This window comes from Strongylocentrotus purpuratus, unplaced genomic scaffold, assembly GCF_000002235.5.
Source record: "Strongylocentrotus purpuratus isolate Spur 01 unplaced genomic scaffold, Spur_5.0 spur5_scaffold_19, whole genome shotgun sequence".
Classification (NCBI taxonomy): domain Eukaryota; kingdom Metazoa; phylum Echinodermata; class Echinoidea; order Camarodonta; family Strongylocentrotidae; genus Strongylocentrotus; species Strongylocentrotus purpuratus.
Genome location: NW_022145604.1, coordinates 2,669,260 through 2,695,598, shown reverse-complemented (window position 1 = coordinate 2,695,598; position 26,339 = coordinate 2,669,260). Strand labels below are relative to the sequence as shown.

The window sequence follows — 26,339 nt, the reverse complement described above, 5'->3', positions numbered from 1 at the left end:
AGAGAGAGAGAGAGAGAGAGAGAGAGGGGGGGGGGGGAGGGGAGTGAAAATGGAGCCTGAGGGGAAGGAAGATTATTAGTTACTCTGCCAGACCCCAGACCCAAATAACATCTGCATTGTTCATTCACATGTAATACGCCGATGATGACTGGCACCCTCCCTTTCCGATACCAGCGCAGCCCCCCCCCCCACCTCCCATCGATGGCTATAGACCCAGACTTCGCCTCACTCTTTACTATCTCATCAGGGAAATGATGCGGAAACCAATAATATGCCAAGCCATGACTGGAAGATATTGATTGGGATAAAAATATTCTTTACAAATTTAGTTTAAATTCTATTGTCTATTTCCCCTTCATTTCTGTCGTCTTTTTCTATTTCCCTCGAACAATATACCAAGCATTGATATGTCTTTAGCTTAATTATAATCTTTTTAATATTGATTTTTTTTTCTCTTACTATTCTCTAAGTAGTAGCCGTAAAATGAATAGTGGTAGTAGTATTAATATTAGTAGTAATGGTAATAATAGTGATAGTATCTGTAATAGTATCCGTAGTAGTAGTAGTTGTAGTAGTACTTGTAGTAGCAGTGTAGTAGTAATAATAATACTACTACTACTACTACTAGTAGTAGTAGTAGTAGTAGTAGTAGTAGTAGTAGTAGTAGTAGTAGTAGTAATAGTATCCGTAGTATCAGTAGTATTAGCAGTAGTAGTAGTATCTTCATATAATTCGTGGAAACGGATGTTATTTGTTGTAAGATGGCGCTCTTACACTATTTACTGTGTAAGGTAATGGGTTGATTGATGGAAATATAACTTTGCCGATGCCTCAAACATAATTCATTGCTAAGATATGTTATAGACATGAGATCCCTAAAGTCACACATAAATTAAAGCATACAACACGAAACATGTCTTCTTTCATAGCATAAGCTTGTTATAATTTTCACTTCTGTGCTTATATAACAGTTATGGCATACTGACATATGACATTTCAATGACATTTACTTTCCCCTATACATGTATAAGAGACACACACTGGAAAATATTATTTTGTCAGTATAGAAGACAGCAGATCAAAAATCTAATGCGTGTGGAAAGCTAAGTAAGCCTGAAACAAATGTGTTATATTCTCGTAGTTTAATTTAGTTATATGATCATAGATTGACATTCTCATACGATATATTGCAAACATGATACATATCATTATGAACGATTACACCAAAGTACGATTTTAATTTTCTTTGAAAAAAATTTCATAAAGATGTGCATTTACGATAAAGCACCTTACATTACTGAACTAAAATATACATATCTAATCACGGTGATATTATTAACCAAAAAATATCAACCTTTATCTTATACGACAATTTTTTCAAAAAAGAAGCACCGTAAATCTTACACATTTTATATGCATTTGTCTTTTGAAATCGATATTATGTAGTAGTCAAGTACAAATTAGAAATGCTTTAAATAGTCAATTTATAATAAATATGTATAGTTCATAAGTGATTTTATTATAAAGAGATTGGCAAACTCTATATAACACACACGCGTTTGACCGAGTTGTAAACTGTACTATTTCTTGAAGGTTGGATTACATAGAATATCTCATAGCATATTTTCCCCTCACCAAGTTGCTGCTGAGTCGGGCAAGTTTAAGGCAATATAGTTATTGCATCCAATAAAACGTTACAAAGAAGTAGGTTGATTACATTATAGTTATGCTGATCCATAAAACGTAGTTTATTTTAGCAGGATACATATCACAGTCGACCGTTATCCTTTGCAAAGATAGCACATTTTCACAATAATTACAACAATCTTAAACACGATCTAGTCAACCTATTAACAAATCTATTATGTCTAGTTGAAAATGGAGATGATGATAATTATTTGAAATCCTTTGACACATCTTAATAATTATTTCAAACGATCCCGTTATATTCGCACGGAATGACTTATGCCTCAACAGCGCGATCGAGTGCCAGCACTCTGTGTTACAGTTGTACAAAATCAAACACTGCCATCTATCGTCGTATCTCTGTATCAATTTCGATTCGACTGGTTCTAAAAAGGAAATGGCTCCCTGATTATTGACACGATTACACGTCTCACTGATCATGTAATGATTATAACCAAAGGTGCGGGTGAATTTCAGATCTTGAATTGCAAATGCGGGTGCAATTTTTGTTCATGAGAAATTACTTTTGACGCTTGATATCAGTTTCACAAATAAGTATTAACCTTACCAGTTTTAAAACTCTCTTGACTTTCGAAGATAAGCAACGAAACTTTCATCATCATCGATCCTCAAATTGAGGATGAGGAATTGCACACATAATAAATGGCCTTGTATTTCTAGCTTCTTCAGATCATGCTAATTGAACCAGTTCTTTTTTATTTGATTTCTCATGTATTAAATAATTGCAGCACCCATATTGAGATATATGATCATGGCGACTTACAGGCTCTGTCACACTTTGTCTATGTTTTTACCCTTCCATCATAACAAACATACAGGCCCGAATTCACAAAGGAGGTTTGTCGACAAACCTGGGTTTATGTGCGTCATGTGACGCGTTTCGATGTGTTTCAGACCGAGGTTCAGACAAACCTTGGTCTGAAACGCGTCAATACGCGTTAAACCTAGGTTTGTCTCCAAAGTACAAACCTCCTTTGTGAATTCGGGCCACAATGTACATCATTGAACATTTCTTTCTCATCGTCAACATCATGACCTTTGCACCTGAGCCGTCGTTCAGAATGCGTTATTACTGACGCTTATCAAGCCTATGACGTCAATAAACGCATGCGTCAGTATAATTCAATGAAATGTTTGTACTATTTAATATATATTCGGTGTGATAACAATGTCACTCTAAAATGGGACGTCAAGACCATGTCAGTCACTGATACAGCCATACATCAGCTTAATTGCGCCTCGTGTGCGATGTGCTAATTTCTTTTGAACACGTGGCGTTATTCCGATCACGTTACTATCAGCGCTAATCGCTTATGCGCCAGTACTTAAACGCAATGTTTGGACCATTCATTTTGCATTTGGTGTTCGTATGACGTACGTCACTATCTCCTGACGCGTCAAAGACACTAGCCTATCAGTTGTTGACGCAGTCTAATTACTTCAGGAATTTGGACGGCTGACGTCATACTCGAAACGATCTTCGGTGGCTGAAACGCGATCTCGATCGTTTGGTTCTCCAACTACCGTCTGGTATAGAGTTCGGACGACAGGAGAGTATACTCTTAAAGACGGTCTTAAAGTTTGGATGTCTCGACGCGTAGATAAAGGGATTAATGCACGAGTTAAACACAAGGATTAACGTGATCCAAGGGATAGCGGGGTCACTGGACGGGATTAGACTCCCGATTGTAGCTGGCAAGACACAAAGTAGAAATGCGCAGACGACCAGAAATAGATTTTTTGTAATTTCGACCTGTTGTTTACGCACCTTCTTGGCGCGTTTTTTCTCGAGCGAGAGAACAGTGGCGAGGCCGTTAACGCCTCCGTTATGGTTGTCGTAATCGTTTGAGTTCGCACTGCTTTCGTTATGGGATATCGGATCTCCCACTTGATGCAGTGATCGCGAGAGACGTCGTTGATCAGGAGAAACCGCCCCCGTTGTGCAAGTGATATCCGACATACCATCTATACTCCTTGATCGATAAAGTTGACGATTATGGCTGGTCACGTGATGGTATATCTTTGCGTAGCACGCGAGGATCAGAATGACGGCTGGACTGAGAACAGAGAGCGCACCAAGGATACTCAAATAGTCTGCATTTTCGTGAGACGTATCCTGCGTACATACTTTGTACTTGTGAGAATAGCCTATATTCCCGAGGCCCGTCTGAGTCCCGATGACGATAATCAGTATGGGATAAATCCAGGAGAATATGACCATGAAGACGATGTTGAGAGGTTTGTAGATCCAGATGTACGATGACGGCTTGTGGGTGATTAAAAAGTATCTATTAATGGCGATCATAGTGAGAGATATTGCGCTTGTTCCAAGACAAATCAGCGATAACGCGGCGACAACCATGCAGAGCAGCTCAGAGAACGGCATTCCATGAAAGGTTAATAGCGTCGCGACGTGGAACCACATTAGGACGGTGATGGCGATGTCCGCTGCGGCAAGGTTGATGACGAAAACATTGGTGGTCGTCTGCAGTCGTCGGGAGAGCGCGACTGCGAGAATGACCAGGAGGTTGCCAAGGAAACTGACGATGGAAATAACGAGGAGAAGCGCGGCCAGCAGGACGCGGTGACTGGCCGTCGAAAACTCGAACTCGGGCTCCCCATCGTTTCCGTGACTTGTGTTCACAGGATGACCCATGGGGTTTATGGGGTGATAAGGCGTTTCCATTTTCAATGTATGTAGAATCTAAAGAAAATCACTCTCCGTTGTGATGACCAAGTTCTCTCTTTTGACGAGCTTAAAGAAGTACCCGATGGTGATCGTCCACTTACTTGTAAAGGTGTATCACCAACTACAATCTTTAGCTCCTGATCCAAAACTATTTATCTCGATTTCGACCGATCTGTTCGGATGCAAATAATTCCATGTCACGAGACTCTCCTATACCATATACTTATCAATTAATAGCAATGATTTATCACAGATCCTGGGCTAAGTTTCCCTTGATTGTCTTGACGGAGAGTGGTGGGTGTCCAAGTTTCGTCACGCAACTTAAGTCCTCGGTGAAACATTGTCATCCATCATATCTGCAGTAAAGAAAGAGAGAAATATTTAAAAGGTGAAAGGTGAAACAACGAAAATCAATAATGCTGGTGATACACCTTAACGAGTAGGTGGAAGATCATCATCTCTCGCCACGAGAGAAAACTTGGCCATCACAACGGAGAATGTTTTTTTTTCTCCATATGCATTGACACAGCCTCGACAAGTTCAAATTTATTTGAACTTTTGCAGTTACCAAAACTCCATTTGATTTCTTTGCCTTTGTATGTATTGATTAGTGACCTTCTCATGTTTGTATAATTCGTATTTCTTTTCTACACCTGTAATATTTTGTATGTAAATATGTGTTTTTTATTGAATGGAATTAATAAATCTTGAATCTTGAATCATATTCTGGTTATTGTATGACAAGGGTGGAAAGGGACGGAACTAAATTAGCAATGGATCAAGTAAGTCAGTGAATACTGATAATCATTAGGAAAACAATTAGATTGCAATCATAGATTTAACTATAAAATAAAGATAATTAAACATATTTCATCATGTCATTATTACTCTTTGTTTGGAAAGGGTAGAATATGACCAAACTTATCGCAATGGATTAAGCATGTCACATTGTCTATGATAACGTAATTTCACAATTTGTCAGTAACTAATTAATCGTGTCGTAATTATGATTTCCGTACAGAAAAAAAAAATGAAATATAGACACGAGTACTGCGAAACAACTACTTGATAACTTCTACTGCATGCGATTTAAAGTGTGCGAAAATAGTACAATAATATACACTGGCTAGAGAGATTCTATAATTGAATCTACAGCATCAAGGTTTTCTGAGGGGCGCTGTAGAAATATGATTGATCACAGTCATTAAGTACTCTTGACCGATCCCTGAAAGAGATTTCTAACGAATGATCTAACAAACATGTATTTCAATCATTATGAAACTAGTATTTGACCATATTTCTCATACTCACATAACAGTTCTAGCACTTCAAAATGATTTATATAAGGTAATTATGACGAAAGTGGCATAAGGATCTGAATAAGAGATTACATCCTACTTATCAGTAACAAAACAACATTTTCCAAGACCTTGTTAATAATATTCCACTTTTATATAGCGCTTAATACATCTCTGATGTCTCCAAGCGCTTTACAGTTATCTAAGATTGATAAACAACCCTGTAGAGTGTTTCTATTGGAGATTAGAAGATGTGCTACGAGCATATTCGCAGGAGTCTAATGAATTTTGAATTTCTCACTTTTCAACTTATATAATACGTATCAGGTATCATATTGCTATATACCTGTCAGGATTAATATTTATGTCTTGCTAATAGACACGGACATGAGTAGAATAGTTTCGTAACAGTAACTAGTGCTCAAAGCACAAACTACCAAGTTCTTGTCGATCGCTCCGACCGATACTCTTATCATTATGAATTGTCTCAATTTCTATGAAACCCCCAAAACAAACAAACAAACAAACATACACGCTCAAAACTATTCTAAGAATATGAGCAGGCCACGATGGATTTAAATCATAGTTTTAAAAGTAGTACAACATGGTTAATTGGCAATATAAACAAAAAACATTTTCAGTGTAATCATCTATTCTTAGAAGTGGCGTGCGGGTGAAAACATGTGGATGCAATTTCAGCAAGTCATAAATAACAATCTGTGGATTATCAAAACCGCGAAACTAAGACATGATTAAAAAGGGCAAAAGAGCGCTCATATGCGTGATAAAATTACTTATTTCTATTCTTAGCATGTTCAGAGTTATTTTGATCCAGTTAAAGGCAAGTTTAGTACTACTGAGGAGAAACATTGCGCGGGAGTAATCGAAGAGAGCAATATTCTGCAACTTCTTTTGTTCTATGTATCCCATCTAACCAATTAATTACAAATAAAATTATAATTCTTTTTAAAGCTCATCCCATGATAGCATATTAAGGTCCTATCACGGTTAGACATGTGATAATGAAAAACTACCTAAGTTGATTAAATATTTGAATAAACATACGAGGCCAGTTATTAATCAGATACGATTCTTCGTTATTTCCTTATTTGTTCATATTGTAAAGGGGTTCCATGACACATGCTCCGCCGACGATTGCTCCGCCGACATTTACTCCGCAAAACGCGACAATTGCTCCGCGACATTTGCTCCGCGACATTTGCTCCGACGTCAAATGCTCCGCCGACAGGTGCTCCGCCGACAGTTGCTCCGCCGACAGTTGCTCCGCCGACAATTGCTCCGCCGACAGATGCTCCGCCGACAATTGCTCCTCCGACAATTGCTCCGCCGACAATTGCTCCGCCGACAATTGCTCCGCCTGAAGCGACAATTGCTCCGGTGACATTTGCTCCGCCGACAATTGCTCCGACGACATTTGCTCCGCATGAAGCGACACTTGCTCCCGTGACATTTGCTCCGACGACATTTGCTCCGCCCAAAAAGTGTCCCATTAAATACAAATGCTACTAGTACTACGACAAATGCTTCGCCGACAATATTTTTTTTTCACGGGTTGTTTTTGTTTCTTTGTTTCTTTTTTTCTTCATTTTTTGAATGCATTTCATGACATTATGTAAATGAAATGAAATGAATGAATGTTGATAATGTGGGAGGAAAAAGCAGTTGCCTAAAAGTCATTTCGAATATACTGAAATAACTTTCCATCTATCACTGTACGTCCCACATAATGTACACTAAACACTCATTACATGTCATGGGAAGTTTTTTTTTTAAAGTAGAGCAGCAAGCCACATTCCCCAATACGCGCATACCTCCTAGTTAATTTCAAACAGCTCATCAATATGTAAGACCTGAAATTACCTCAATGAAAGAAGACTAATAACATGAGAGGAAAGAAAAGAGCAAAAAAGACAACCGTTTTTTGCTATTCCCCATAATGTTTGATTTAAAAAAATAAAAAATAAAATTATAGCTCCTTACGCAAGTTCTCCGGCGAAAGATAATTACTCCGCTCAAAATCTGTTTCATGTATTACTCATTAGCTGATCCAAAGCTCAAGGCTATCTCTCTCTCTCTCTTTCTCTCTCTCCCATGCTCCTCCTTTTCCTGTTTACACCGTTTTCTTGTCTTCTTTGCTCTTTTCTTTCCTCTCATGCTATTAGTCTTCTTTCATTTCCATCACTTCTTCTCTGCTCCCCCTCTCGAGTTCTATTTCTCTCGTGAAATTGAAACGTAAAGTAATACAATCATGTAGTACATTCTTGTTTAGAATAATATTTTCAATAATATCCAGTCCATTTTCTAAAGGTTTCTTTCCTTTAGTTAAGTGTATGTAGCTTTAATATATATATGTTAGTGTGCAAAACACTCCGTTTCATTCGAGTACTTTGTTTTCACTAAATAATTTAAGGGACTCACGAAGCCACCGGAAGAAGAGCAATTGGCTTATCATGAAGAACTAACATCAAACTGCAACAAAATGATTTGTATAAATGTGAATAAGCAGAAAGGCTGCCATCTCATTTTCCCGTCTGAATGGGTTCTCTTCCTTACGTATATAAGTGCCCTTATTTTCTAAACTTTTTTTTTTTATATTTGTGTGTTTATTAAATTTTCAATCATATAAAAATTACATATTTACAAGTCATTGGTAATAATTAGACAAACAAAAAAAACAATATGTATAAGAACAACTAACAATAATGAAAGGACAAGAAAGTTATAAAAAAAAAACATTATAGTAAAAAAAAAAATACACTGTACACATATAAATCATAGTTTGAACTCCAGTGCATAAAGGGGAGTGAGGGGGCACAGGAATAAAAGTTAAATCAACATGAGTATCATAAGTCAAATCGCCATTTCTTAAAATGCGAAACAAGCTTGTTCCTTTTTTTCGCTGAGAAATATTCAATATCTTTTTGTTTCTTTATAAAACTCTTAAAAAGATCAACACTTGGTAAATCCCCCTTACTTATTTTCTAAACTTCCATGATGACCTATTACATTGTATAATGCTTTACCTAGTAAGATGCATTGATCGAGGTAATTTCAGGTATTACATATTGATGAGCTACTTGAAATTAACTAGGAGGTATGCGCGTATTGGGGAATGTGGCTTGCTGCTCTACTTTTTTTAAAAAACTTCCCACGACATGTAATGAGTGTTTAGTATACATTATATGGGACGTACAGTGATAGATGGAAAGTTATTTCAGTATATTCGAAATGACTTTTAGGTAACTCCTTTTTCCTCCCACTTCATCAACATTCATTCATTTCATTTCATCTACATTATTTCAAGAAATGCATTCAGAAAATGAAGAAGAAAAAAAGAAACGAAAAAAATAGGTGTAAAGAAAATATTGTCGGCGAAGCATTTGTCGTAGTACTAGTAGCATTTGTAGTTTATGGGACACTTTTTGGGCGGAGCAAATGTCGTCGGAGCAAATGTCGGCGGAGCAATTGTCGCTTCAGGCGGAGCAATTGTCGGCGGAGCAATTGTCGGCGGAGCAAATGTCGGTGGAGCAAATGTCGGCGGAGCAAATGTCGGCGGAGCAATTGTCGCTTCAGGCGGAGCAATTGTCGGCGGAGCAAATGTCGGCGGAGCAATTGTCGCTTCAGGCGGAGCAAATGTCGGCGGAGCAATTGTCGCTTCAGGCGGAGCAATTGTCGGCGGAGCAATTGTCGGCGGAGCAAATGTCGGCGGAGCAAGTGTCGCTTCAGGCGGAGCAAATGTCGGCGGAGCAAATGTCGGCGGAGCAATTGTCGCGTTTTGCGGAGCAATTGACGGCGGAGCAATTGTCGGCGGAGCAATTGTCGGCGGAGCAATTGTCGGCGGAGCATCTGTCGGCGGAGCAATTGTCGGCGGAGCAACTGTCGGCGGAGCAACTGTCGGCGGAGCAACTGTCGGTGGAGCATTTGACGTCGGAGCAAATGTCGCGGAGCAAATGTCGCGGAGCAATTGTCGCGTTTTGCGGAGTAAATGTCGGCGGAGCAATCGTCGGCGGAGCATGTGTCGGGTTACCTGTAAAGGGTATCGTATAAGCACTCAGTCATTTGGTAAAGCTTTACTTTCTGTTTCCTTTTGAAGTTGAAAGTTAACCATTCGGTTAGATCCATAGCATTGTACTAAAATAGAAAGAAAGAAAATGTTAACATCATAGGATCCTATTTTTACAAATAGAATAATACTTTTGTATAACATGAGTGCGTGAACATCATTTCTCTACTCTTTAAACTTTGAAGGCATCCGCAACGCTTAATGAAGTAAATAAATAAAGAAACAAACAAACAAAGTACAATAAGGCGTTGTATGCTATACTCAGGCCAGACATCGTGGAGTTTTGCGGTTTTCAAACATTTTTGCACCCCATGCCGTTCAGACGATCCTGGATTTTTGGTTTTAAATGATTATATTCTTTCAAATAATCCCCACCCAAGCGGGGCGATTCTATCCATGGTGAATTAGTTTATATCTTCATGAGAAGAACACGCGGTGCATTGTGACATGATCAAAATATGTCAGCCCTCTCCCTTTAATCCTTTATAAACTTCAACTCGACCTAGCCCCATTGTTTTATGAGGGGCGTTATAAATATGGATTATCGTGGGCGTAATATAGCTGTCATAAATAATTATGTCTTATTCGCGTTGAAAGCATCAGAATACAAAGGTAAACGAGGAATCATTGCCAATACCGATGAAGCAATAATTTGTTAATCTGTTTTCGTTTCATTCGCTTATCTATCGTATCACTTTCTTTTTAGTATAATGTCATCATTGTTTAGGCTGCAATGGCAGGAACTCATTTGAGAGTTATCACTTCCTATACACAAGCAATCTTGACATTTCAGATAACAAAGTCGTTTCGTTATTAGTTGAATGTGAATTGCTAAAAGTAAGTCATAGAATGAAACAGGAGCACGAATGTCTACAAATTGTTTTCTCATTACAATTTTTTTTTAAAATCCTGATGATATCTTGAAATATTGAAGTCACTGATAGTTTAAAATCCTTATGACTTTTCAACAGAAAAGTGTCCGATTGCCTTTCAGTCGTCTTCGGCTTTTGGTTGTTAAATAATTGTCATTTCGGTTGTTTACCAACTGTATTATTTGTCCATACATGTCGAATGTTTTGATAACAACTCATTAGAGTTTGACCTTATTTTACCTATACAGTTAGAGGTGTAGGTCGAGTGGATATGTCACCGGTTCGAGTCTAGCTGCCGCGGCACTAATGTCCTTTGGAAAGACATTAATCTACATTTGCCACACTCAACCCAGGTGAATGGGTAAATGGGTACCTGGCAAGAATCAATTCCTTGAAATGCTAGAGCGCCGTAATGGCAGCCACGCTAAAGCCGGGAAAATAATTTACAAAGCTCTTTGAAAGCGCATAGAGACGTTATTATGCGCTATACAAGAACCGAATATTATTATTTCATGGGAAGAATTATAAGTGAATATTACTGAAATAGGTACCAAAGAAAAGGAAAGAAGAACAGGACTAAACAAATTCTTAAGAAATCCCGAATGTAGTTTAAATACTTAAATATATCTTGATCTTTGTGTCTCTTCTACAGAGAAATTGACAATGTTATTAGAATGACGTGATCAAATGGGGATTCATTGAATTACCAGTACAGAGATACTCATACAAGTACATTTGACTTTAAACTATCTTGGATGTTATCTTGGGCAGTTCGCTTATAATTTTCTCGAGATTTGGTAAACGTTTAACTTTAAATTCCACGATGATCCACTTCAAAGATTGATTGTTAATTCTAAATCATTCAAGTTTTTAATATTTGTTTACATTATCATTTTTTTAAATAGTAAATAATATTGGACATGGAAGCAGAAATAGTGAAAGGTCTGAACTAGTCTGAATAATTGTTGGAATTGACCTCTGAAATTAGCACCGGAGCACATGACATACATTCTTAAAATAATGTTACTTACTATTTAGCCCTTCCGTCCTCTCTAGCCTATCTCTAGCCTATATCTTTTGTATGCTGATTTATTATACTTCTCGTCCTGTCGTATTCGTGCTGTATCATGCAGTCACTTCGCTAAATGAGGTACTCATAAGAGCATGCAATGTAGGACACGTTTGTTTTTCGGAATGAACTTTCAAAAACTATTTGAACACGAAATCTTGAATGAACTTCTGTTCTTTGTATACTCAGCTATGTGGCAGATTTTACTCAAATTGAAGCCGGTGTTTGGCAGGAAGTTTGGTGTTTTCCTCAGTTGTTTGTTAAAGAAACAATTATCCTTGTGATCTGTTGGAATATGTAACGCGTGAGAATATCCCGTTTGTAACCTTTAGCGGTAATCGACCACATGAAAAACAAAGAAGAATCATGCTCTCATCACCAGAGTGGAGAGTGTGAGTAAAAAAAGAAGGAAAAAGGAAAACAATCTTGCATTCAAGCCCCAATATCCTAAAACCCAAGTAATATTTTGTTAATATAATGTAATGTCATGATATCTCAGAATGCCTTTTACTGTTGAACAAAACGTCTTACAATGTTTCTTTTTAGAAACAATTTCCGATGTTATCAAACTGATGACTTAATTAAGGTATGCTGAGCGTACTACCCTTTATGTTCCTTCTCTCCATTAAAGCGCATAGGGACATTGTGATATGCCTTATTTAGGTATAATAGATTCCTACTATCATCATATTTAATAGGTTGCTGGTCCGAATTTGATAATGAATCAGTGAGCACTTGTCACTTAAAAAACAAAATATTCAAAATATTTTGCTCAATTTTTTAGGATGGATGGTGTTAAGGAAGTACTTTCACTATCAACTGATCCATCCATTTCATGCCAAAGTAGGACACAAGATAACGTTTGACATGAATCAGGAAATATACTGCTATTCAGCTGTCTGTCGACAAACTTTATTATCAAGGTGTTAAAATAATGAACGAATATTTGATGGGCTATAAAATGACAAGGTGAGTGTCTTTGACATAATACACATTAGAATTAAAGGATAGTAATGTTCGTGCATTTATAGTATGAACAACAGATTAAAAACAAAATTGGCATAAGTAAGCCTCGTTAACCTGATAACGTTCAAGTTTTATGTTACGTTAGCAACATTCATAATTGAAAGTCACCAGTGTTTATATCCAAACACATTTTTTCAAATCTCGACTCTATTGTTCTTCTGATTAATTACCTTTATGGTCTCTTTTGAAATAAGCTTTACAACTTGACAATTAATGAAAAAATGTGACATGTAGGTTTCATAGCGGTTTTACAAAAAGGAACTTATTATTTTATAAATATCCATTAGTATTTTCTTTTAAAGCTTGTGGTTCTGTCATGAAACAAGTAGGTCTGCACGTCCATCTTCCAAATCTAATTGGCACCTGTTTGACCTTTGAAATATCAGATTATACTCACATTTACAACTTAAAAGTAAATTGTTCTTTATATTATATTGATTATCAAACGCGATATGGGTAGTAAAGTTTATATTATGTCTATATCTAAGTTATACTGGTATATTTGTGTCGGGAGATGGCAAAATCATCCAAATCTTCTTTCATTTTTGATGGTAAGTTACGTAACAGCAATTTCGAAAATGTGGTGGTCATTTTGACATAACTCTGGTCGAGTAGGCGCCTAAGCGAGGTAATTCCCCCCCCCCCTTCTCTTTAATATTTACTGCAATATTTCGATACCCATTTAATACACATGTTTAATTAAACAATCCCGTGCATCAATTGTATTATACGTGATATGCATTGGGGAGGGCGAGTGCAGGGGCGTTAAAGTGATTGAGTATCTTTGTCTCAGATTCTAAACGAAATCCTGGATTTAGCTCATGCTGCTATCATGATTATAAACCTTTAGGTCATTATCTTCATTATCAAGATATTTATGATCGGAATTTGATTTTTTTTTTTTTTTTTTTTTTTTTTTTTTTTTAAATAATTTTTCTTCTTTCTTTTTAAACCGTTTTCTGCAACAGTTTTTATAACAGTCTGCTGGGGAAAATGAGTATGATAAAACCGGCCACTCAAAGATTTTTACTTTATTGAGGCACTTCATGATCATTTTCAAGCGCATTTCTTTTAGGGCTTCAATATTTCACCATATCACAGACGTTGATAAAACGTAGGGCCGTGCATCTCAGATTTGGCATTGTTAAACAATGCCTTTAATAAAATAATAGAGACTCGCGTGCATAATAATCCAGTCGTCATTATGATGGTAGTACACATTAGAGATCTGATATCCTCAAGCATATTATGTAAAACAAGGAATTTTCTTTTCTACTTCCAAAAGAATATTGACCTTATCTCGGAAGGAATTTTTCAACATAATATAAGATGACTGTTTTGTTTTATTTTGTTAACATGTAGGCCTACTCGTTCATCAGGCGTGTCTGCACTATCTCGAGATTGCCAAATATCCAGCTATTTGAATTATCCCGATCGCAAACTATCCAGCTTATTTGCGTCTTCATTAGACCGAAGTAGCAAATTAGCTGGATAGTTGGTCGGGATAATATCCCAAGATATCTCGGTCTAGTTTGCGGTTTTCCGTGTTTACTCGAGGTCAGTGGTTGCGAGGTCAGCGCTGAGCGGTATGGATCGCATGTGCGAACCGGAAATCGTTGTGCATGATGGGATCGGGATAATTGACTCCGTACTTCGGTCTAATGAAGACGGTCGCAAACTATCCCGCTAGTTCGGAAATAGAAGGATATTTTGCAAACCAGACCGAGATATCTTGGGATATTATCCCGACCAACTATCCAGCTAATTTGCCACTTCGGTCTAATGAAGACGCAAATAGCTGGATAGTTTCGATCGGGATAGTTCAAAATAGCTGGATATTTGGCAATCTCGAGATAGTGCAGACACGCCTATTGTGTTTCGGGAGCCTTAGGGTAGACACTGGCATTGGGGGGAGGTGGGGAGGGGGGGGGGGTAACACCCGTCCGTTTTACAGAACCTGAACAACACAAGTGAAACACCTTTAAATGCACAAGCCCAAGAAGGTCCTCCTGTTTGTTTCTTTAACGGACAGCCAGACAACCGAACGATGGCACATTCATTTGATGATAAGTTCTATTTGAAGATGGGGTTTGGGGGTAATCATTCTGTTCCATCAATTCCTCAACACCACCATTCTCGATAATGGTGATGACGTTTTGTGGTACTTTATGACCTCAATTAGTCTAATTATACGACCTCTTTGTGTAATCCCGACGAATTTGGCACATATCTTTTTATACGGCATTTATTTAATCTGATAAGGTTTTATAATCGTCTCAAAAGATAACGAAGAGGATTTTCTCACGAATATCATCAGAGGCGATTGAGAGAGGCGACGCGTTACACACCTGTGTATTACGGGGATTGTTTGATATAATATAATTGTAACGTATTGGAATTTAATTTGAATACATAACATACATAGTAACTAATACGTGAGGATAAGATTGTTATCCTACCAGCACGTTTCAAACAGTAAATACTAGATTGAATCAAAATAAATTATTTAATTTGATATGAATCGGTCAAAAAAGAATTTCTAATTTTGTTAAAGGGAAAATGTTAACAGTATAATTTATGAAGTTCTATACCTGAGGCTCATTTTAAAAATTCAAAATCAATCCACTTCCTTTTTTCCCTATTTGCATTCATTTCTTATTACAAATGATCAACAAGTTCATTATCACCCCTTTTACCATTCAAAAAAGGGGGAATAATCACCATAAGCACCTCTAGTGGTTAGAGCACACCCTTATTACGTAAATAAGTTCACCCCACTGATGTGAGGCACCCTCCCATCAGTGTGTCATGATGTTGCTTTCCGGGTAACAGTCTGAGAGGCCCGTTATAATGTGCTTCATATCGATAGGGATGGTGTATTACTAACGGAACACTTAATTATCTCTGTACTCATTTACCAATCAAACAACCCAAATATGCTTGCAAAATACTTGGCGGCAATGGACTAGCGTGACAGGAACTAGATAATCAGCGAGTTTAATCGTTGTAGGAAGTGTATTGTCACCTTTTCCGGTAGGTTGCCTTCGAAATTAATATACCTATCATGATACTTAGTCAAGTAGCAGATTCGTATTCGTGATTTTGAGAAGAAAAGGACCAGAAGGGGGATGGTGGGTAATGGAAAAAATGACCAATCTCTCATCCTGCTATAGCGTGCCGTGTATTATGGTTTATAATACTTATGAAGGTATTTCCATCTTTCCTAACCGATCCAAAAGGTACTTCATATAGCGCATTTTCCTTGCAGTTACAAATTGCTCCAGAAAACTACTATATACATCGTCTCGAAACTTAAATATTAATAAATGACAAATATATCACTTCAGAAGTAATATATAATCGGCCCATGTCCGTAAGTATATAGTTATCTACGTATATAGGCTTACGAAACAAGGTCACCACAATTTGGATCGCAGAGAAAACCCCATATGCCCATATTCAACTCAAATTTAAACCCGACACAAGGTTTTCGTCTGATGTCTGGGTTTTCCTTTGTTAACACGCGATCTTATACCGCTCGCCCGGGACGGGGTTTTACTGAGTTAGTAGAAATAGTAGCCATTTTCTGTTATTTGAACAATGGTGAACTAGTAGGGTAAACCCCCTTTAAATCACAATGGACTCAGAATCCCGGCTCAGAACTCAGTGACAGCATTCACACTGCAAAGTGAAAGAGAAGAACAATCCATTCTATTTTTTTTTCTTCAAGCATAATGGCTTTGACTATTCTACCACGAAAATTTCTTTGTATTATATATACTACTAGTGTATTTTTTTTTAAATCACAGCTATGCTGATATTATTACCTGATAATGAGAGAGAGAGAGAGGGAGAGGGAGAGAGAGAGAGAGAGAGAGAGAGAGAGAGAGGGGGAGAGAGAAGGGGAGAAGCCCGGGGGAGAAGTGACACCAAGCTTGAATGTTTATGCAAAAAAAAGGAGCTTGGCAATTATTAGAATATAGATCAAAATCGAAAGCTAATATATAGAATGTAGAAGATAATCACGGCACAATAACAAAGCATTAGGTATACAACGTATAAGGTATATAACATGTATAATAAGGCTACTTCTACCTCCAAGTACAATCAATAATAATTCATTATTAAGTAAACTTAATTAAATCCATCCAAATCAATATGCCTTATTTATGATCAAATCGATTGTAACGCGGTAACCGCCATAAAAACGCCTTTTTAGAAACGAAAATATTTCAAAGCCAAGCATGATCAAATAAACAATGCCAAATATTTTTACGGTCACAATTATTTTACAAGTTTTTAAACGGATACAAATTTCAATCATTCCTATTACTAGGCATTAATTCGACTTTTATCAAAATCGAAAGTAAGTGGGAATCAATCCTGATCCAAAAGTCAGGGTGGAATATTAAAATATCATTCCAGTTGAAATACCTTGTAAGCATTTCGCTCGATTAAAATCACGTCAATGTTGCCTGGGGCCATATGGTATACCCATGGGGACGCATTTTCAAAAACAAAATATTTGATCTCAAATAAGTACTACCGAATCATCCATGTCATATTGATACGTTTAATTCACGCTATTTATAAACTTTTGCTAACCACAGACCATTACACACGCGTACTCAACAAACCCTGACGATCGTTAACAATTATAGTTGTAAACCACCAAACGTACAATGCCATGAAATACGTACTTCAAAGTGCAAACAATATCATGACTCCTGAGTTCCAAGGTGTCATTATTATATTTTTACGGACTTAAATTTCTGGCCGGATAATAACTGTCACTACTGATGAAGCTAGGAAGGAACAATTTAAGTTAGCTTCTGTAAGGCTCTCATGAGGGCTTCCAAGACTGAAAGTGTATACACGTGAAAACACGTATAGAGTTAAAGTTTTTGTATCGCTTGGTTGGAAATCGGACAACATATCTATCATCTTGATTATTGCAGGTTATCTGCGATTATTTTCATACAATGAATGTGCCTTAAAACGTGAACCACTATCTTAACATTGTATTGAAAGTGGCATGTTGGGCAATATAAGGCTGAACTCATACAGAATAATACATAATCATATTCCCACAAAAGCGCATATTTTATTTATTCACCTTCTCTCTGCCATAGAACAGACGCGGTTCGAGAAGAAATTATGTGTGGGGCGAGGGGTTTTCGGGGCTTTCGGGGGACAGGGGCGCTCAATTGCCCCGCCAAGCCGCCCCCTAGAACCGCTTCTACCATTTAAGTTAACACGAAAACGCGAGGACAGATTATAATATAAGACGTATCTCTTCCTCAAACGAAAGGTCTTTAGACTTTACTATTTCTAATCAAACTTATCGTTACAGCTTCCTTGCTCGAAGCTTTAAATAACTATCAAATCTTTTGTTTCCTTTGTCCTTACGTGTGTATAGCTGAGTTCTAAACTGCCATTATGTAAGCAGCTTATTATCAACATTGCCATGATTGTAATCGTGTCTGAAGGCTAACGATTATACATTCGGTATTGGAAGATAATTTACCATTGTCATGAGGGGAAAAGGGCATATGTTCTCTACTTGTTTTGTGCCTGTTTAGTCCTGGAGTAATGAGTAATGATATAAACATGAATAGGATAAGTTTTTTAAAAAATTATGTAGGCCATCTCATCATTTGCGGTAGGCTCCATCAGCTCATCATGTATAGCAGGCCTGCCATGTTAAAGGGCAATCCAACCCCTCTAATAAGTTCATTTGAATGAAAGCAGAACATATCAGAGCAACAGAATGGCGAAAGTTTGAAAAACATCGATCAAGTTCGCGGAAAAAACTGCTATTTATACCTTTGAATATCAGTACTTTTGATATATATAATATAATTATATAATAATTTTTTTTAACATTAGCGTGAGCCTCAAAAATATATTTATTGTAAACTGAATATAACTGAGCATAGGGCTACACGTTCGGTATAGAATCTCCAATCAATCAATGATTATCAAATTAGATAAAACTATGAATAGTAAACATGCACAGTAAACTAAAACAAGAAGGTCGACCTGAGGGTGTTTCACAAAGACTAAGATTGACTTTAAGTTGGACTTAACTATGGCAGCTAGCCATTCATGCCACTGTTTGCTCCCGGGGTTTGCTCTCACCATTATGATCTTTAGATATTATATTTTACTTCTATAATGAATAATTTATAAAAAATGTAAATTCTGTATATTTGTAAACATGATTTGTACGTCCTTTGAGAGACCAATGCCAGTTAATGGTAAAAGCAAACAGTGGCATGAACAGTCTGTCATAGTTAAGTCCAAATTAAAGTTGATCTTAGTCTTTGTGAAACACCCCCCAGTTCCGATATTCTCCATCATTGGTTGGGAGCGAGAAGGGTGTTGACCTTATGTAAAGTACATGTATACGAGTTGTGGCTCTCACAATGGAATGAGATCTAGTGAGAATGAAACTGCATGCCTGGCCTAGCAAAGAATTCAAGAGCAATCTCTGAAACATTTTCACCAGGGCGTTGACCCTGGCAAGATACGAATTCAAGCAATATTATTGAGGTTGAATTCTTTGTCGATGTAGTTTAGGACAGAGCATGACCGGTCTTCAACTCTTCATCATGTATAACTTTACTATCTATTGTAAACCACACAATTAAGTAAATCCTATATCTCCATAATCCCCATTACCTATAAGTCGGAGCTTTCAATCGAGTATAGATAACTAGTGCACTTACACTCGGCGGTCCCCTGATTCGGAATTGGGTAAAGAACTTTGTAGCTATCTAATGTATTTCAATCTCCGTCTTCTTCTTCTTCTTCTTCGTCTTAATCTGCCTCATTCACTCATGAAGATTCATGCAGATGAAAGGGGTGTGTATGTCACAAAGGACGTGAACTGCTGAGAGCCTGAGACAACCACTTGCTTATTGAAACAATCAATTGAAACAATCTATGTCTGTTCCTTTCCAGAACACCCCCCCCCCCCATTTAACCCATCCTGGCATCTCTATATGGATGGATTCCACTTTTGATACATACATTGTTGCTAAGTCGGGAAAGCCTCTGACAAGCTTCATTTTGTCAAAAGAACTTTTTGTTTAAAAAAAAATATCCCAAAATGAGTCCCCCTTGGCAAGGAGTCTCTCGATCTGACAGGCCTTGAACCCGAACGTCATGCGTTTGTTTATTTTCATGTGCAGACATGAGAGTATTGTCAATAATTGATTTATTTGGAGACAAAAGACAACACCAAACTCCAATTGTACCGCAGAATGAAGCATTATTGATTGTTTCAATAAATGGTTGTCTTTTTGGCGTCGCATGCAGTGTCCATGACAATGTTTTATCGCAATTGGGATCTTATATCACCATTATTTTTGTAATAAATAATAGACAAAATGAAGAGTCTGCCACCAATCATAATTACAAAGAGAAATAAAATGACGAATAAATTACGTACTTCCTATGAATTGTTATCACAATAGCTAGCGACGCGACGCTTACTTCAAACTTTTGTTATGCTATTGATTTGGAGTCGGGCTAACTCGGCCCACGGGACTACTCGGCCCAGCTGGAAAAACTGGGCCGAGATGTCCCGACCTGATTAATCGATCGAGAGATACCAATGTGTATATGTTTGTGCTCTTTGTGACTTAATAATGCCCTTTCCAACCAAAATCTTTAATGGAATTGTGTTAAATGATACCAATGAAGACAATTTATAACTTATCTTTAGGTAAAATGACAAAAAAAATGACATTTCGGACAATTTACTCACAGCTCGCAATCCGCATTGCCGCACGTACATTAAATGTGCGTTGTATCAACTCGGACCACTGAAATTCGAGCAGTGTTTTTGTCGGTAAATCACTGCAAAAATATCATTTTTTATCTCGTATGAAGGTCTATTTTTTTTATTCCTGACACAGATTTCATTATTGAGAAGTCGAATATAGTACATTTTAGACGAGATGGTTGATGTTTGTTCACATTCTTTCGTCCTGGCCGTAAATTAGCAGACTACTGCCTAGTGCTACCGCAGCAGCTCAGCTCAGTGTGCAGCTAGCCGTACAGCGCCGCCGGCCGGGTCGGCGGGGGAATTCACTGACTCGGCGCCCGTACCGGGCCGCTGCACTGCATTGCATGATTGTACTGCCCAATTTGATCGAGTGATGTGAGTATAACTGATCAAACTAGATCTATATCTACTGTATTATCATTATTCATTCCGAGTAGAATATCCAATTTGATTTAGTGAGTAAACTAGACCTAGATCTATATCTACTGTAGCTACATCATTATCATATACTAGATTAGTCATTCAGAGTAGAATATTCGATTAATGAAGGAATATGGAATTTTTCTTTTTCATAATCAGATAATCATATTTTACTCCTAAAAGTTAAAGACTTGATAAATAGCTAGATCTAACGTAAGGGCCTAGCGTAGTACTGTAAGTGAAGTGAGCTGAAGAATCGCCTTCTTCTTTTATTTTGGAGGGGCAGGCGCGTAGCCGGGGGGGGGGGGGGCAGTGGGGGCGGTCCCCCCCCCCAAAAAAAAAAGAAAGAAAAAAAGAAACAGGAAGAGGACGTAGGAAGAAAAAGGATTAAGAGTCGAGAACGGTACGATGGGAGGGATGGAGATGGTGACAAGATGGTGAGAGGGATGGAGACGGGAGGGATGGAGACGTCTCCATCCCTTTAATCATCAATATCTTCTTCATCCCTTACATCATCAAAATTGTCTCCATCCATCTCATCATCTCCAATTCTCCATCCCTCACATTGTCTCCATCCCTCTCATCATCTCCATCCCTCACATTGTCTCCATCCCTTTCATTATCAATATCGTCTCCATTCCTCTCATCATCTCCATCCCTTACATCATCAACATTGTCTCCATTATGTATTATGCCACGTTGTGGAAATGCAATTTAATTTTTTTATTTATTATTTATTTATAGTATACATATTTATACAGGTACTGTAGAGATATCTACATATGATTTTTGAGACAATGTGGTAATTTCATGGTTCTTTGTTTATTAACACTCAACTGAAGTGCAATCATTTCCATACACCGGAATGTACAAAGTAGCAATAGTAGTAGTAGTTTAGTAGGTAAAACAAAGTTTTCCTTCCTTGAATCCGTGCCCACATCATATCATATCTGCATGGAGTTTCCATGTGACAAGCCTAGCTACGTTTGTACAATTCCAGTCAATCTACGGTATCCTCAAAACAAAAACTAAATTTGGCTTCTTATATCTTGATCCTTACAGGTACACAAGATCAGATATAAATCTGTTAACCCCAAGCCCCCCCCCCCCAAAAAAAAAAAAAATTGTAACATGCAGAGACCAGTACAGATGACACGCCACACCATTCCTTGTGTTGTGGTATTGGTACGTATTATTTCATATATGCAAGTTACAAGGCAAAAAAAGCCTAAATAAATAAACAAAGTTAAAACAATTAAATAAAATTGAGGATATGTTTGAAAAACACACATAATAACAATAAACATTATTTGTTTACGATTCCAAGGTACAAATTCCAACAATATGACGTCAAGCAGACTCATAATATACAAATGATAAGCAGGTGTAATCGTGTATTAATTTTATGCCACGTTGTGGTAATGCAAATTTGTTTTTTTTATTTATTATTTATTTATAGTATACATATTTATACAGGTACACAATATATCAGATATAAATCTGTTAACCCCCAGCCCCCCCCCCCAAAAAAAATATATAAAAACTTTGGAAGTTGCTCGGCCGCCCCTGAATATTTGATTCTCCTTATACATCATATAAGATATTGCTTAAGCATCATACTTTGCAGTTTGGTGCGATGGTCTGAAAATTTTATTTGCGAGCGAGGAAATTTTTAAAGATTTGTGAGGTCGCAGTGCAAAAAATTACATCTTATAAAGAGGTAAAAAGCCAATCGTGATGGGGTTATAAGCACATTCTCATAACGGAAGACTGAAAAGACCTTAGATTAGTAACATAATTATATCATCTTTAAATGCGAGCGAGTGCAGCGAGCGAACTTTGGGGTAAATTGCTCTTAGTCGCCTTAAATAAGGGGCACGTTTAATGATTACATGAAAAGGGGACAATTATCGAAAGGGATAAGACACTTATAAGAAAAGAAAAGGAGCACGTGTCAAAGTACAAAGGATTATTATGAGAGGTGAAAGACAGTACTCATGAATAAATTGATGCTTCGGCGTAGTCCCTGCGTAGGTTATGCGTAGGCTTGCGTACGATCGGCGTATAGTTACGTACCCTGTGCGTAGGCACCGCGTACCTTCGGCGCAGGCAATTGGCGTAGGGTTACGTACGGTTGCGTAGGCCTGGCGTAGGGTTGCTTACGGTTGCGTAGTCCTGGTGTAGGGTTGCTTACGGTTGCGTACGGTTGCTTACTGTGGGAGAAAATGCCATGTAAAAATGCCAGTGATGACAAAGAGGCGTTTACGAAAATGGGAAATAGGCATTTGTTGACGGAAAAGGGGCACCCATCAGATTTTGATAGGGGCATTTATAAGAGGTGAAAAGGGGATAGTTCCCTTATTAGAAAGGAAAAGGGGCACGTATCATTATTAAAAGGGGAATTATCAGAGTTGAAAAGGGGCATTGACCAGATATGAAAAGGGGCACTTATAATAAAGGAAAATGTGCATTTGTTGAATGAAAAGGGGGCACCGTACAGATTTTTAAAAGGGGCAGTTATGAGAAGGGGAAGGAACTCTTTCTTTTTAATGGGGGCACTTATCATAAGGAAAAGGGGCACTTATTAGAAAATAAGAGGGGCACATGTTAAAATGAAAGGTGTGCTCATCCGAGTTTAAAAAAGGGGATAGTTATTAAAAGGAGAAGGGGCACTTCTTACAAAGGAAAAAAGGGGAAGTTGTCAAAGTAAAAGGAGCACCTCTCAGTTTTGAATAGGGCAATTATCAGAGGTAAAGGGGGCACTTATTAAAAGTGAAAAGGGGCACTTCTCGTACTTGAAAAGAGGCACTTACTAGAGATTAAAAAGGGCACTTATTCAAGATTATTTCAAGATTTATGAGAATGGAAAATGGACACTTATTGCAAAGGAAAATGGGAACATGTCGAAGGAAAAGGGGCACGTGTCAAAAATAAAAAAGGGCACTCGTCAGAGGTGAAAAGGGGGAAGGGGCACTTTTACTAAGTAATAGGGGCACTTGTCAAATGAAAAGGGGCACCTTTCCTATGTAAAAGGGGCACTTCTTACAAAATAAAAGGGGCACTTTTCCTATGTAAAAAGGGGCACTTTTGGGGTATCTGAAAAAGTGGGGGGCACTGTGCCCCCCCCCCCCCCCGGGAGGTCCGCCTCTGCCCCTGCCCCTCCATGCACCGGCATGCATTGCAATATCATGTCTTAATTGCTTTGCTTTTTATATATCTCTTAAATTGATTCCCAGAAAAAGGGAACAAAAAGGAGATTTTTTTGTTTGTTTGGGGGGGGGGGTGGTGGGGGCTGCATTATTTATACAAAAAAACTTGAAGCCAATACCTTAATTCTTTTCGTAGAATTTTTTTGAAGCAGCCCCCTCCAAAAAAATAAGAAGGCGATTCTTCAGCTCACTTCTCTGCTTAGAGTACTAGGCTAGGCCCTTACGTTAGATCTAGCTATTTTATCAAGTCTTTAACTTTTAGGAGTAAAATATGATTATCTGATTATGAAAAAAGAAAAATTCCATTCCTTCATTAATTGGATATTCTTTTCTGAATGAGTATATGATAATGATGTAGCTATGTACAGTAGATATAGATCTAGGTCTAGTTTACTCACTAAATCAAATTGGATATTCTACTCGGAATGAATAATGATAATACAGTAAATATAGATCTAGTTTGATTAGTTATACTCGCATCACTCGATCAAATTGGGCAGTACAATCATGCAATGCAGTGCAGCGGCCCGGTACGGGCGCCGAGTCAGTGAATTCCCCCGCCGACCCGGCCGGCGGCGCTGTACGGCTAGCTGCACACTGAGCTGAGCTGCTGCGGTAGCACTAGGCAGTAGTCTGCTAATTTACGGCCAGGACGAAAGAATGTGAACAAACATCAACCATCTCGTCTAAAATGTACTATATTCGACTTCTCAATAATGAAATCTGTGTCAGGAATAAAAAATAGACCTTCATACGAGATAAAAATGATATTTTTGCAGTGATTTACCGACAAAAACACTGCTCGAATTTCAGTGGTCCGAGTAGATACAACGGCGATACAACGCACATTTAATGTACGTGCGGCAATGCGGATTGCGAGCTGTGAGTAAATTGTCCGAAATGTCATTTTTTTTGTCATTTTACCTAAAGATAAATTATAAATTGTCTTCATTGGTATCATTTAACACAATTCCATTAAAGATTTTGGTTGGAAAGGGCATTATTAAGTCACAAAGAGCACAAACATATACACATTGGTATCTCTCGATCGATTAATCAGGTCGGGACATCTCGGCCCAGTTTTTCCAGCTGGGCCGAGTAGTCCCGTGGGCCGAGTTAGCCCGGATTCATTGATTTCACCTCCTATCACATTGTCATATATGTCATTACTAAGTGGGGATGTAAAAGTTGCATGATCTTATTAATTTTGTGTATAATCTGGCGAGGTTGCCTCATTTAAAGAAACAAAGCAGAATTAACTAAATATGAACAACAACAACGACAAACTAGGACAATAAAATAAACGAAGTGCCGATCGGTGATTCTTACCTTAGATTAATACTTGAGAAATCACGACTGTCTTGTTTGATTTCTGAGAGGTAATAACTTATTCCAATCCAGATCTTTCAAGTCAGGCGATGGAGTCAGGATGTGATAGCTCAATAAAATGTGACGAAAGACGAAACGAAAGGGGAAATCCAGTAAATCGAGGAATTTATGAAGGCAGTTGAACAAGTTGATACGGTTGTGTTATTACGAAGAATAATTAGTGATCAACCGGCAGTAGGAGTTCAACCGTCCCGCAATATGACAGCTAACGACAATGAACGAGGAAGCAGAAGCTCTGACACGGTATCATCGCTTCGCGCTCTAATTCGCCCGCTACCAATCTGGCCCGTCCGTTCTAAACTCACATTGTGGTCGGATAATAATTAGCCTTTCCTCTTTTGAATGTGTTAATCCCTCGATCCGCTCAGTACACACCTCACTTCTGTAAAGTGCACGATACTTCACAAATCATTTGTTCACCTGGTCTTTGTTATATTATACAAGTTGCAAACCAGACAAGATTGACATGAGACCGGCAATTGACTGAAGGGAAATTGACATTACCCCGATTGGGTGCAAATGTTGTTTGGTGAGATGTCTGCGTGGAGTCGATGCGGCGGTGTGAATGGGGGTATTAATAAAACAAATGTTTAAATAGAGTAATAGGCCTCGAATGACAAACATGAAATGGAACTTCATGAGTGACGTAGCATCAGAGTCATAGAGGGACCCATCGAGGGGGGGGGGGATGTTAAAAAAGATAGCTCCCTTCTATAAAGAAGTGGGGGGGGGGGGTACTCCCTCACATCTCCCCGCGCTTCTTCGCATTTCATCCACCTTG

General features: G+C 38.0%; 1 protein-coding gene across 1 annotated transcript; it reads right to left on the bottom strand.

The window, feature by feature from the left end:
* Window positions 1–916: 916 nt before the first annotated feature.
* On the bottom strand, window positions 917–25,933 carry LOC115925959 (G-protein coupled receptor moody-like). The gene is made up of 2 exons (XM_030990032.1): window positions 25,499–25,933; window positions 917–4,752 (listed from the first exon to the last, which is right to left on the bottom strand). Exon 2 carries the CDS (start codon window positions 4,391–4,393, stop codon window positions 3,170–3,172), a length of 1,224 nt encoding a protein of 407 aa, XP_030845892.1. The 5' UTR covers window positions 4,394–4,752; window positions 25,499–25,933; the 3' UTR covers window positions 917–3,169.
* Window positions 25,934–26,339: the final 406 nt, after the last annotated feature.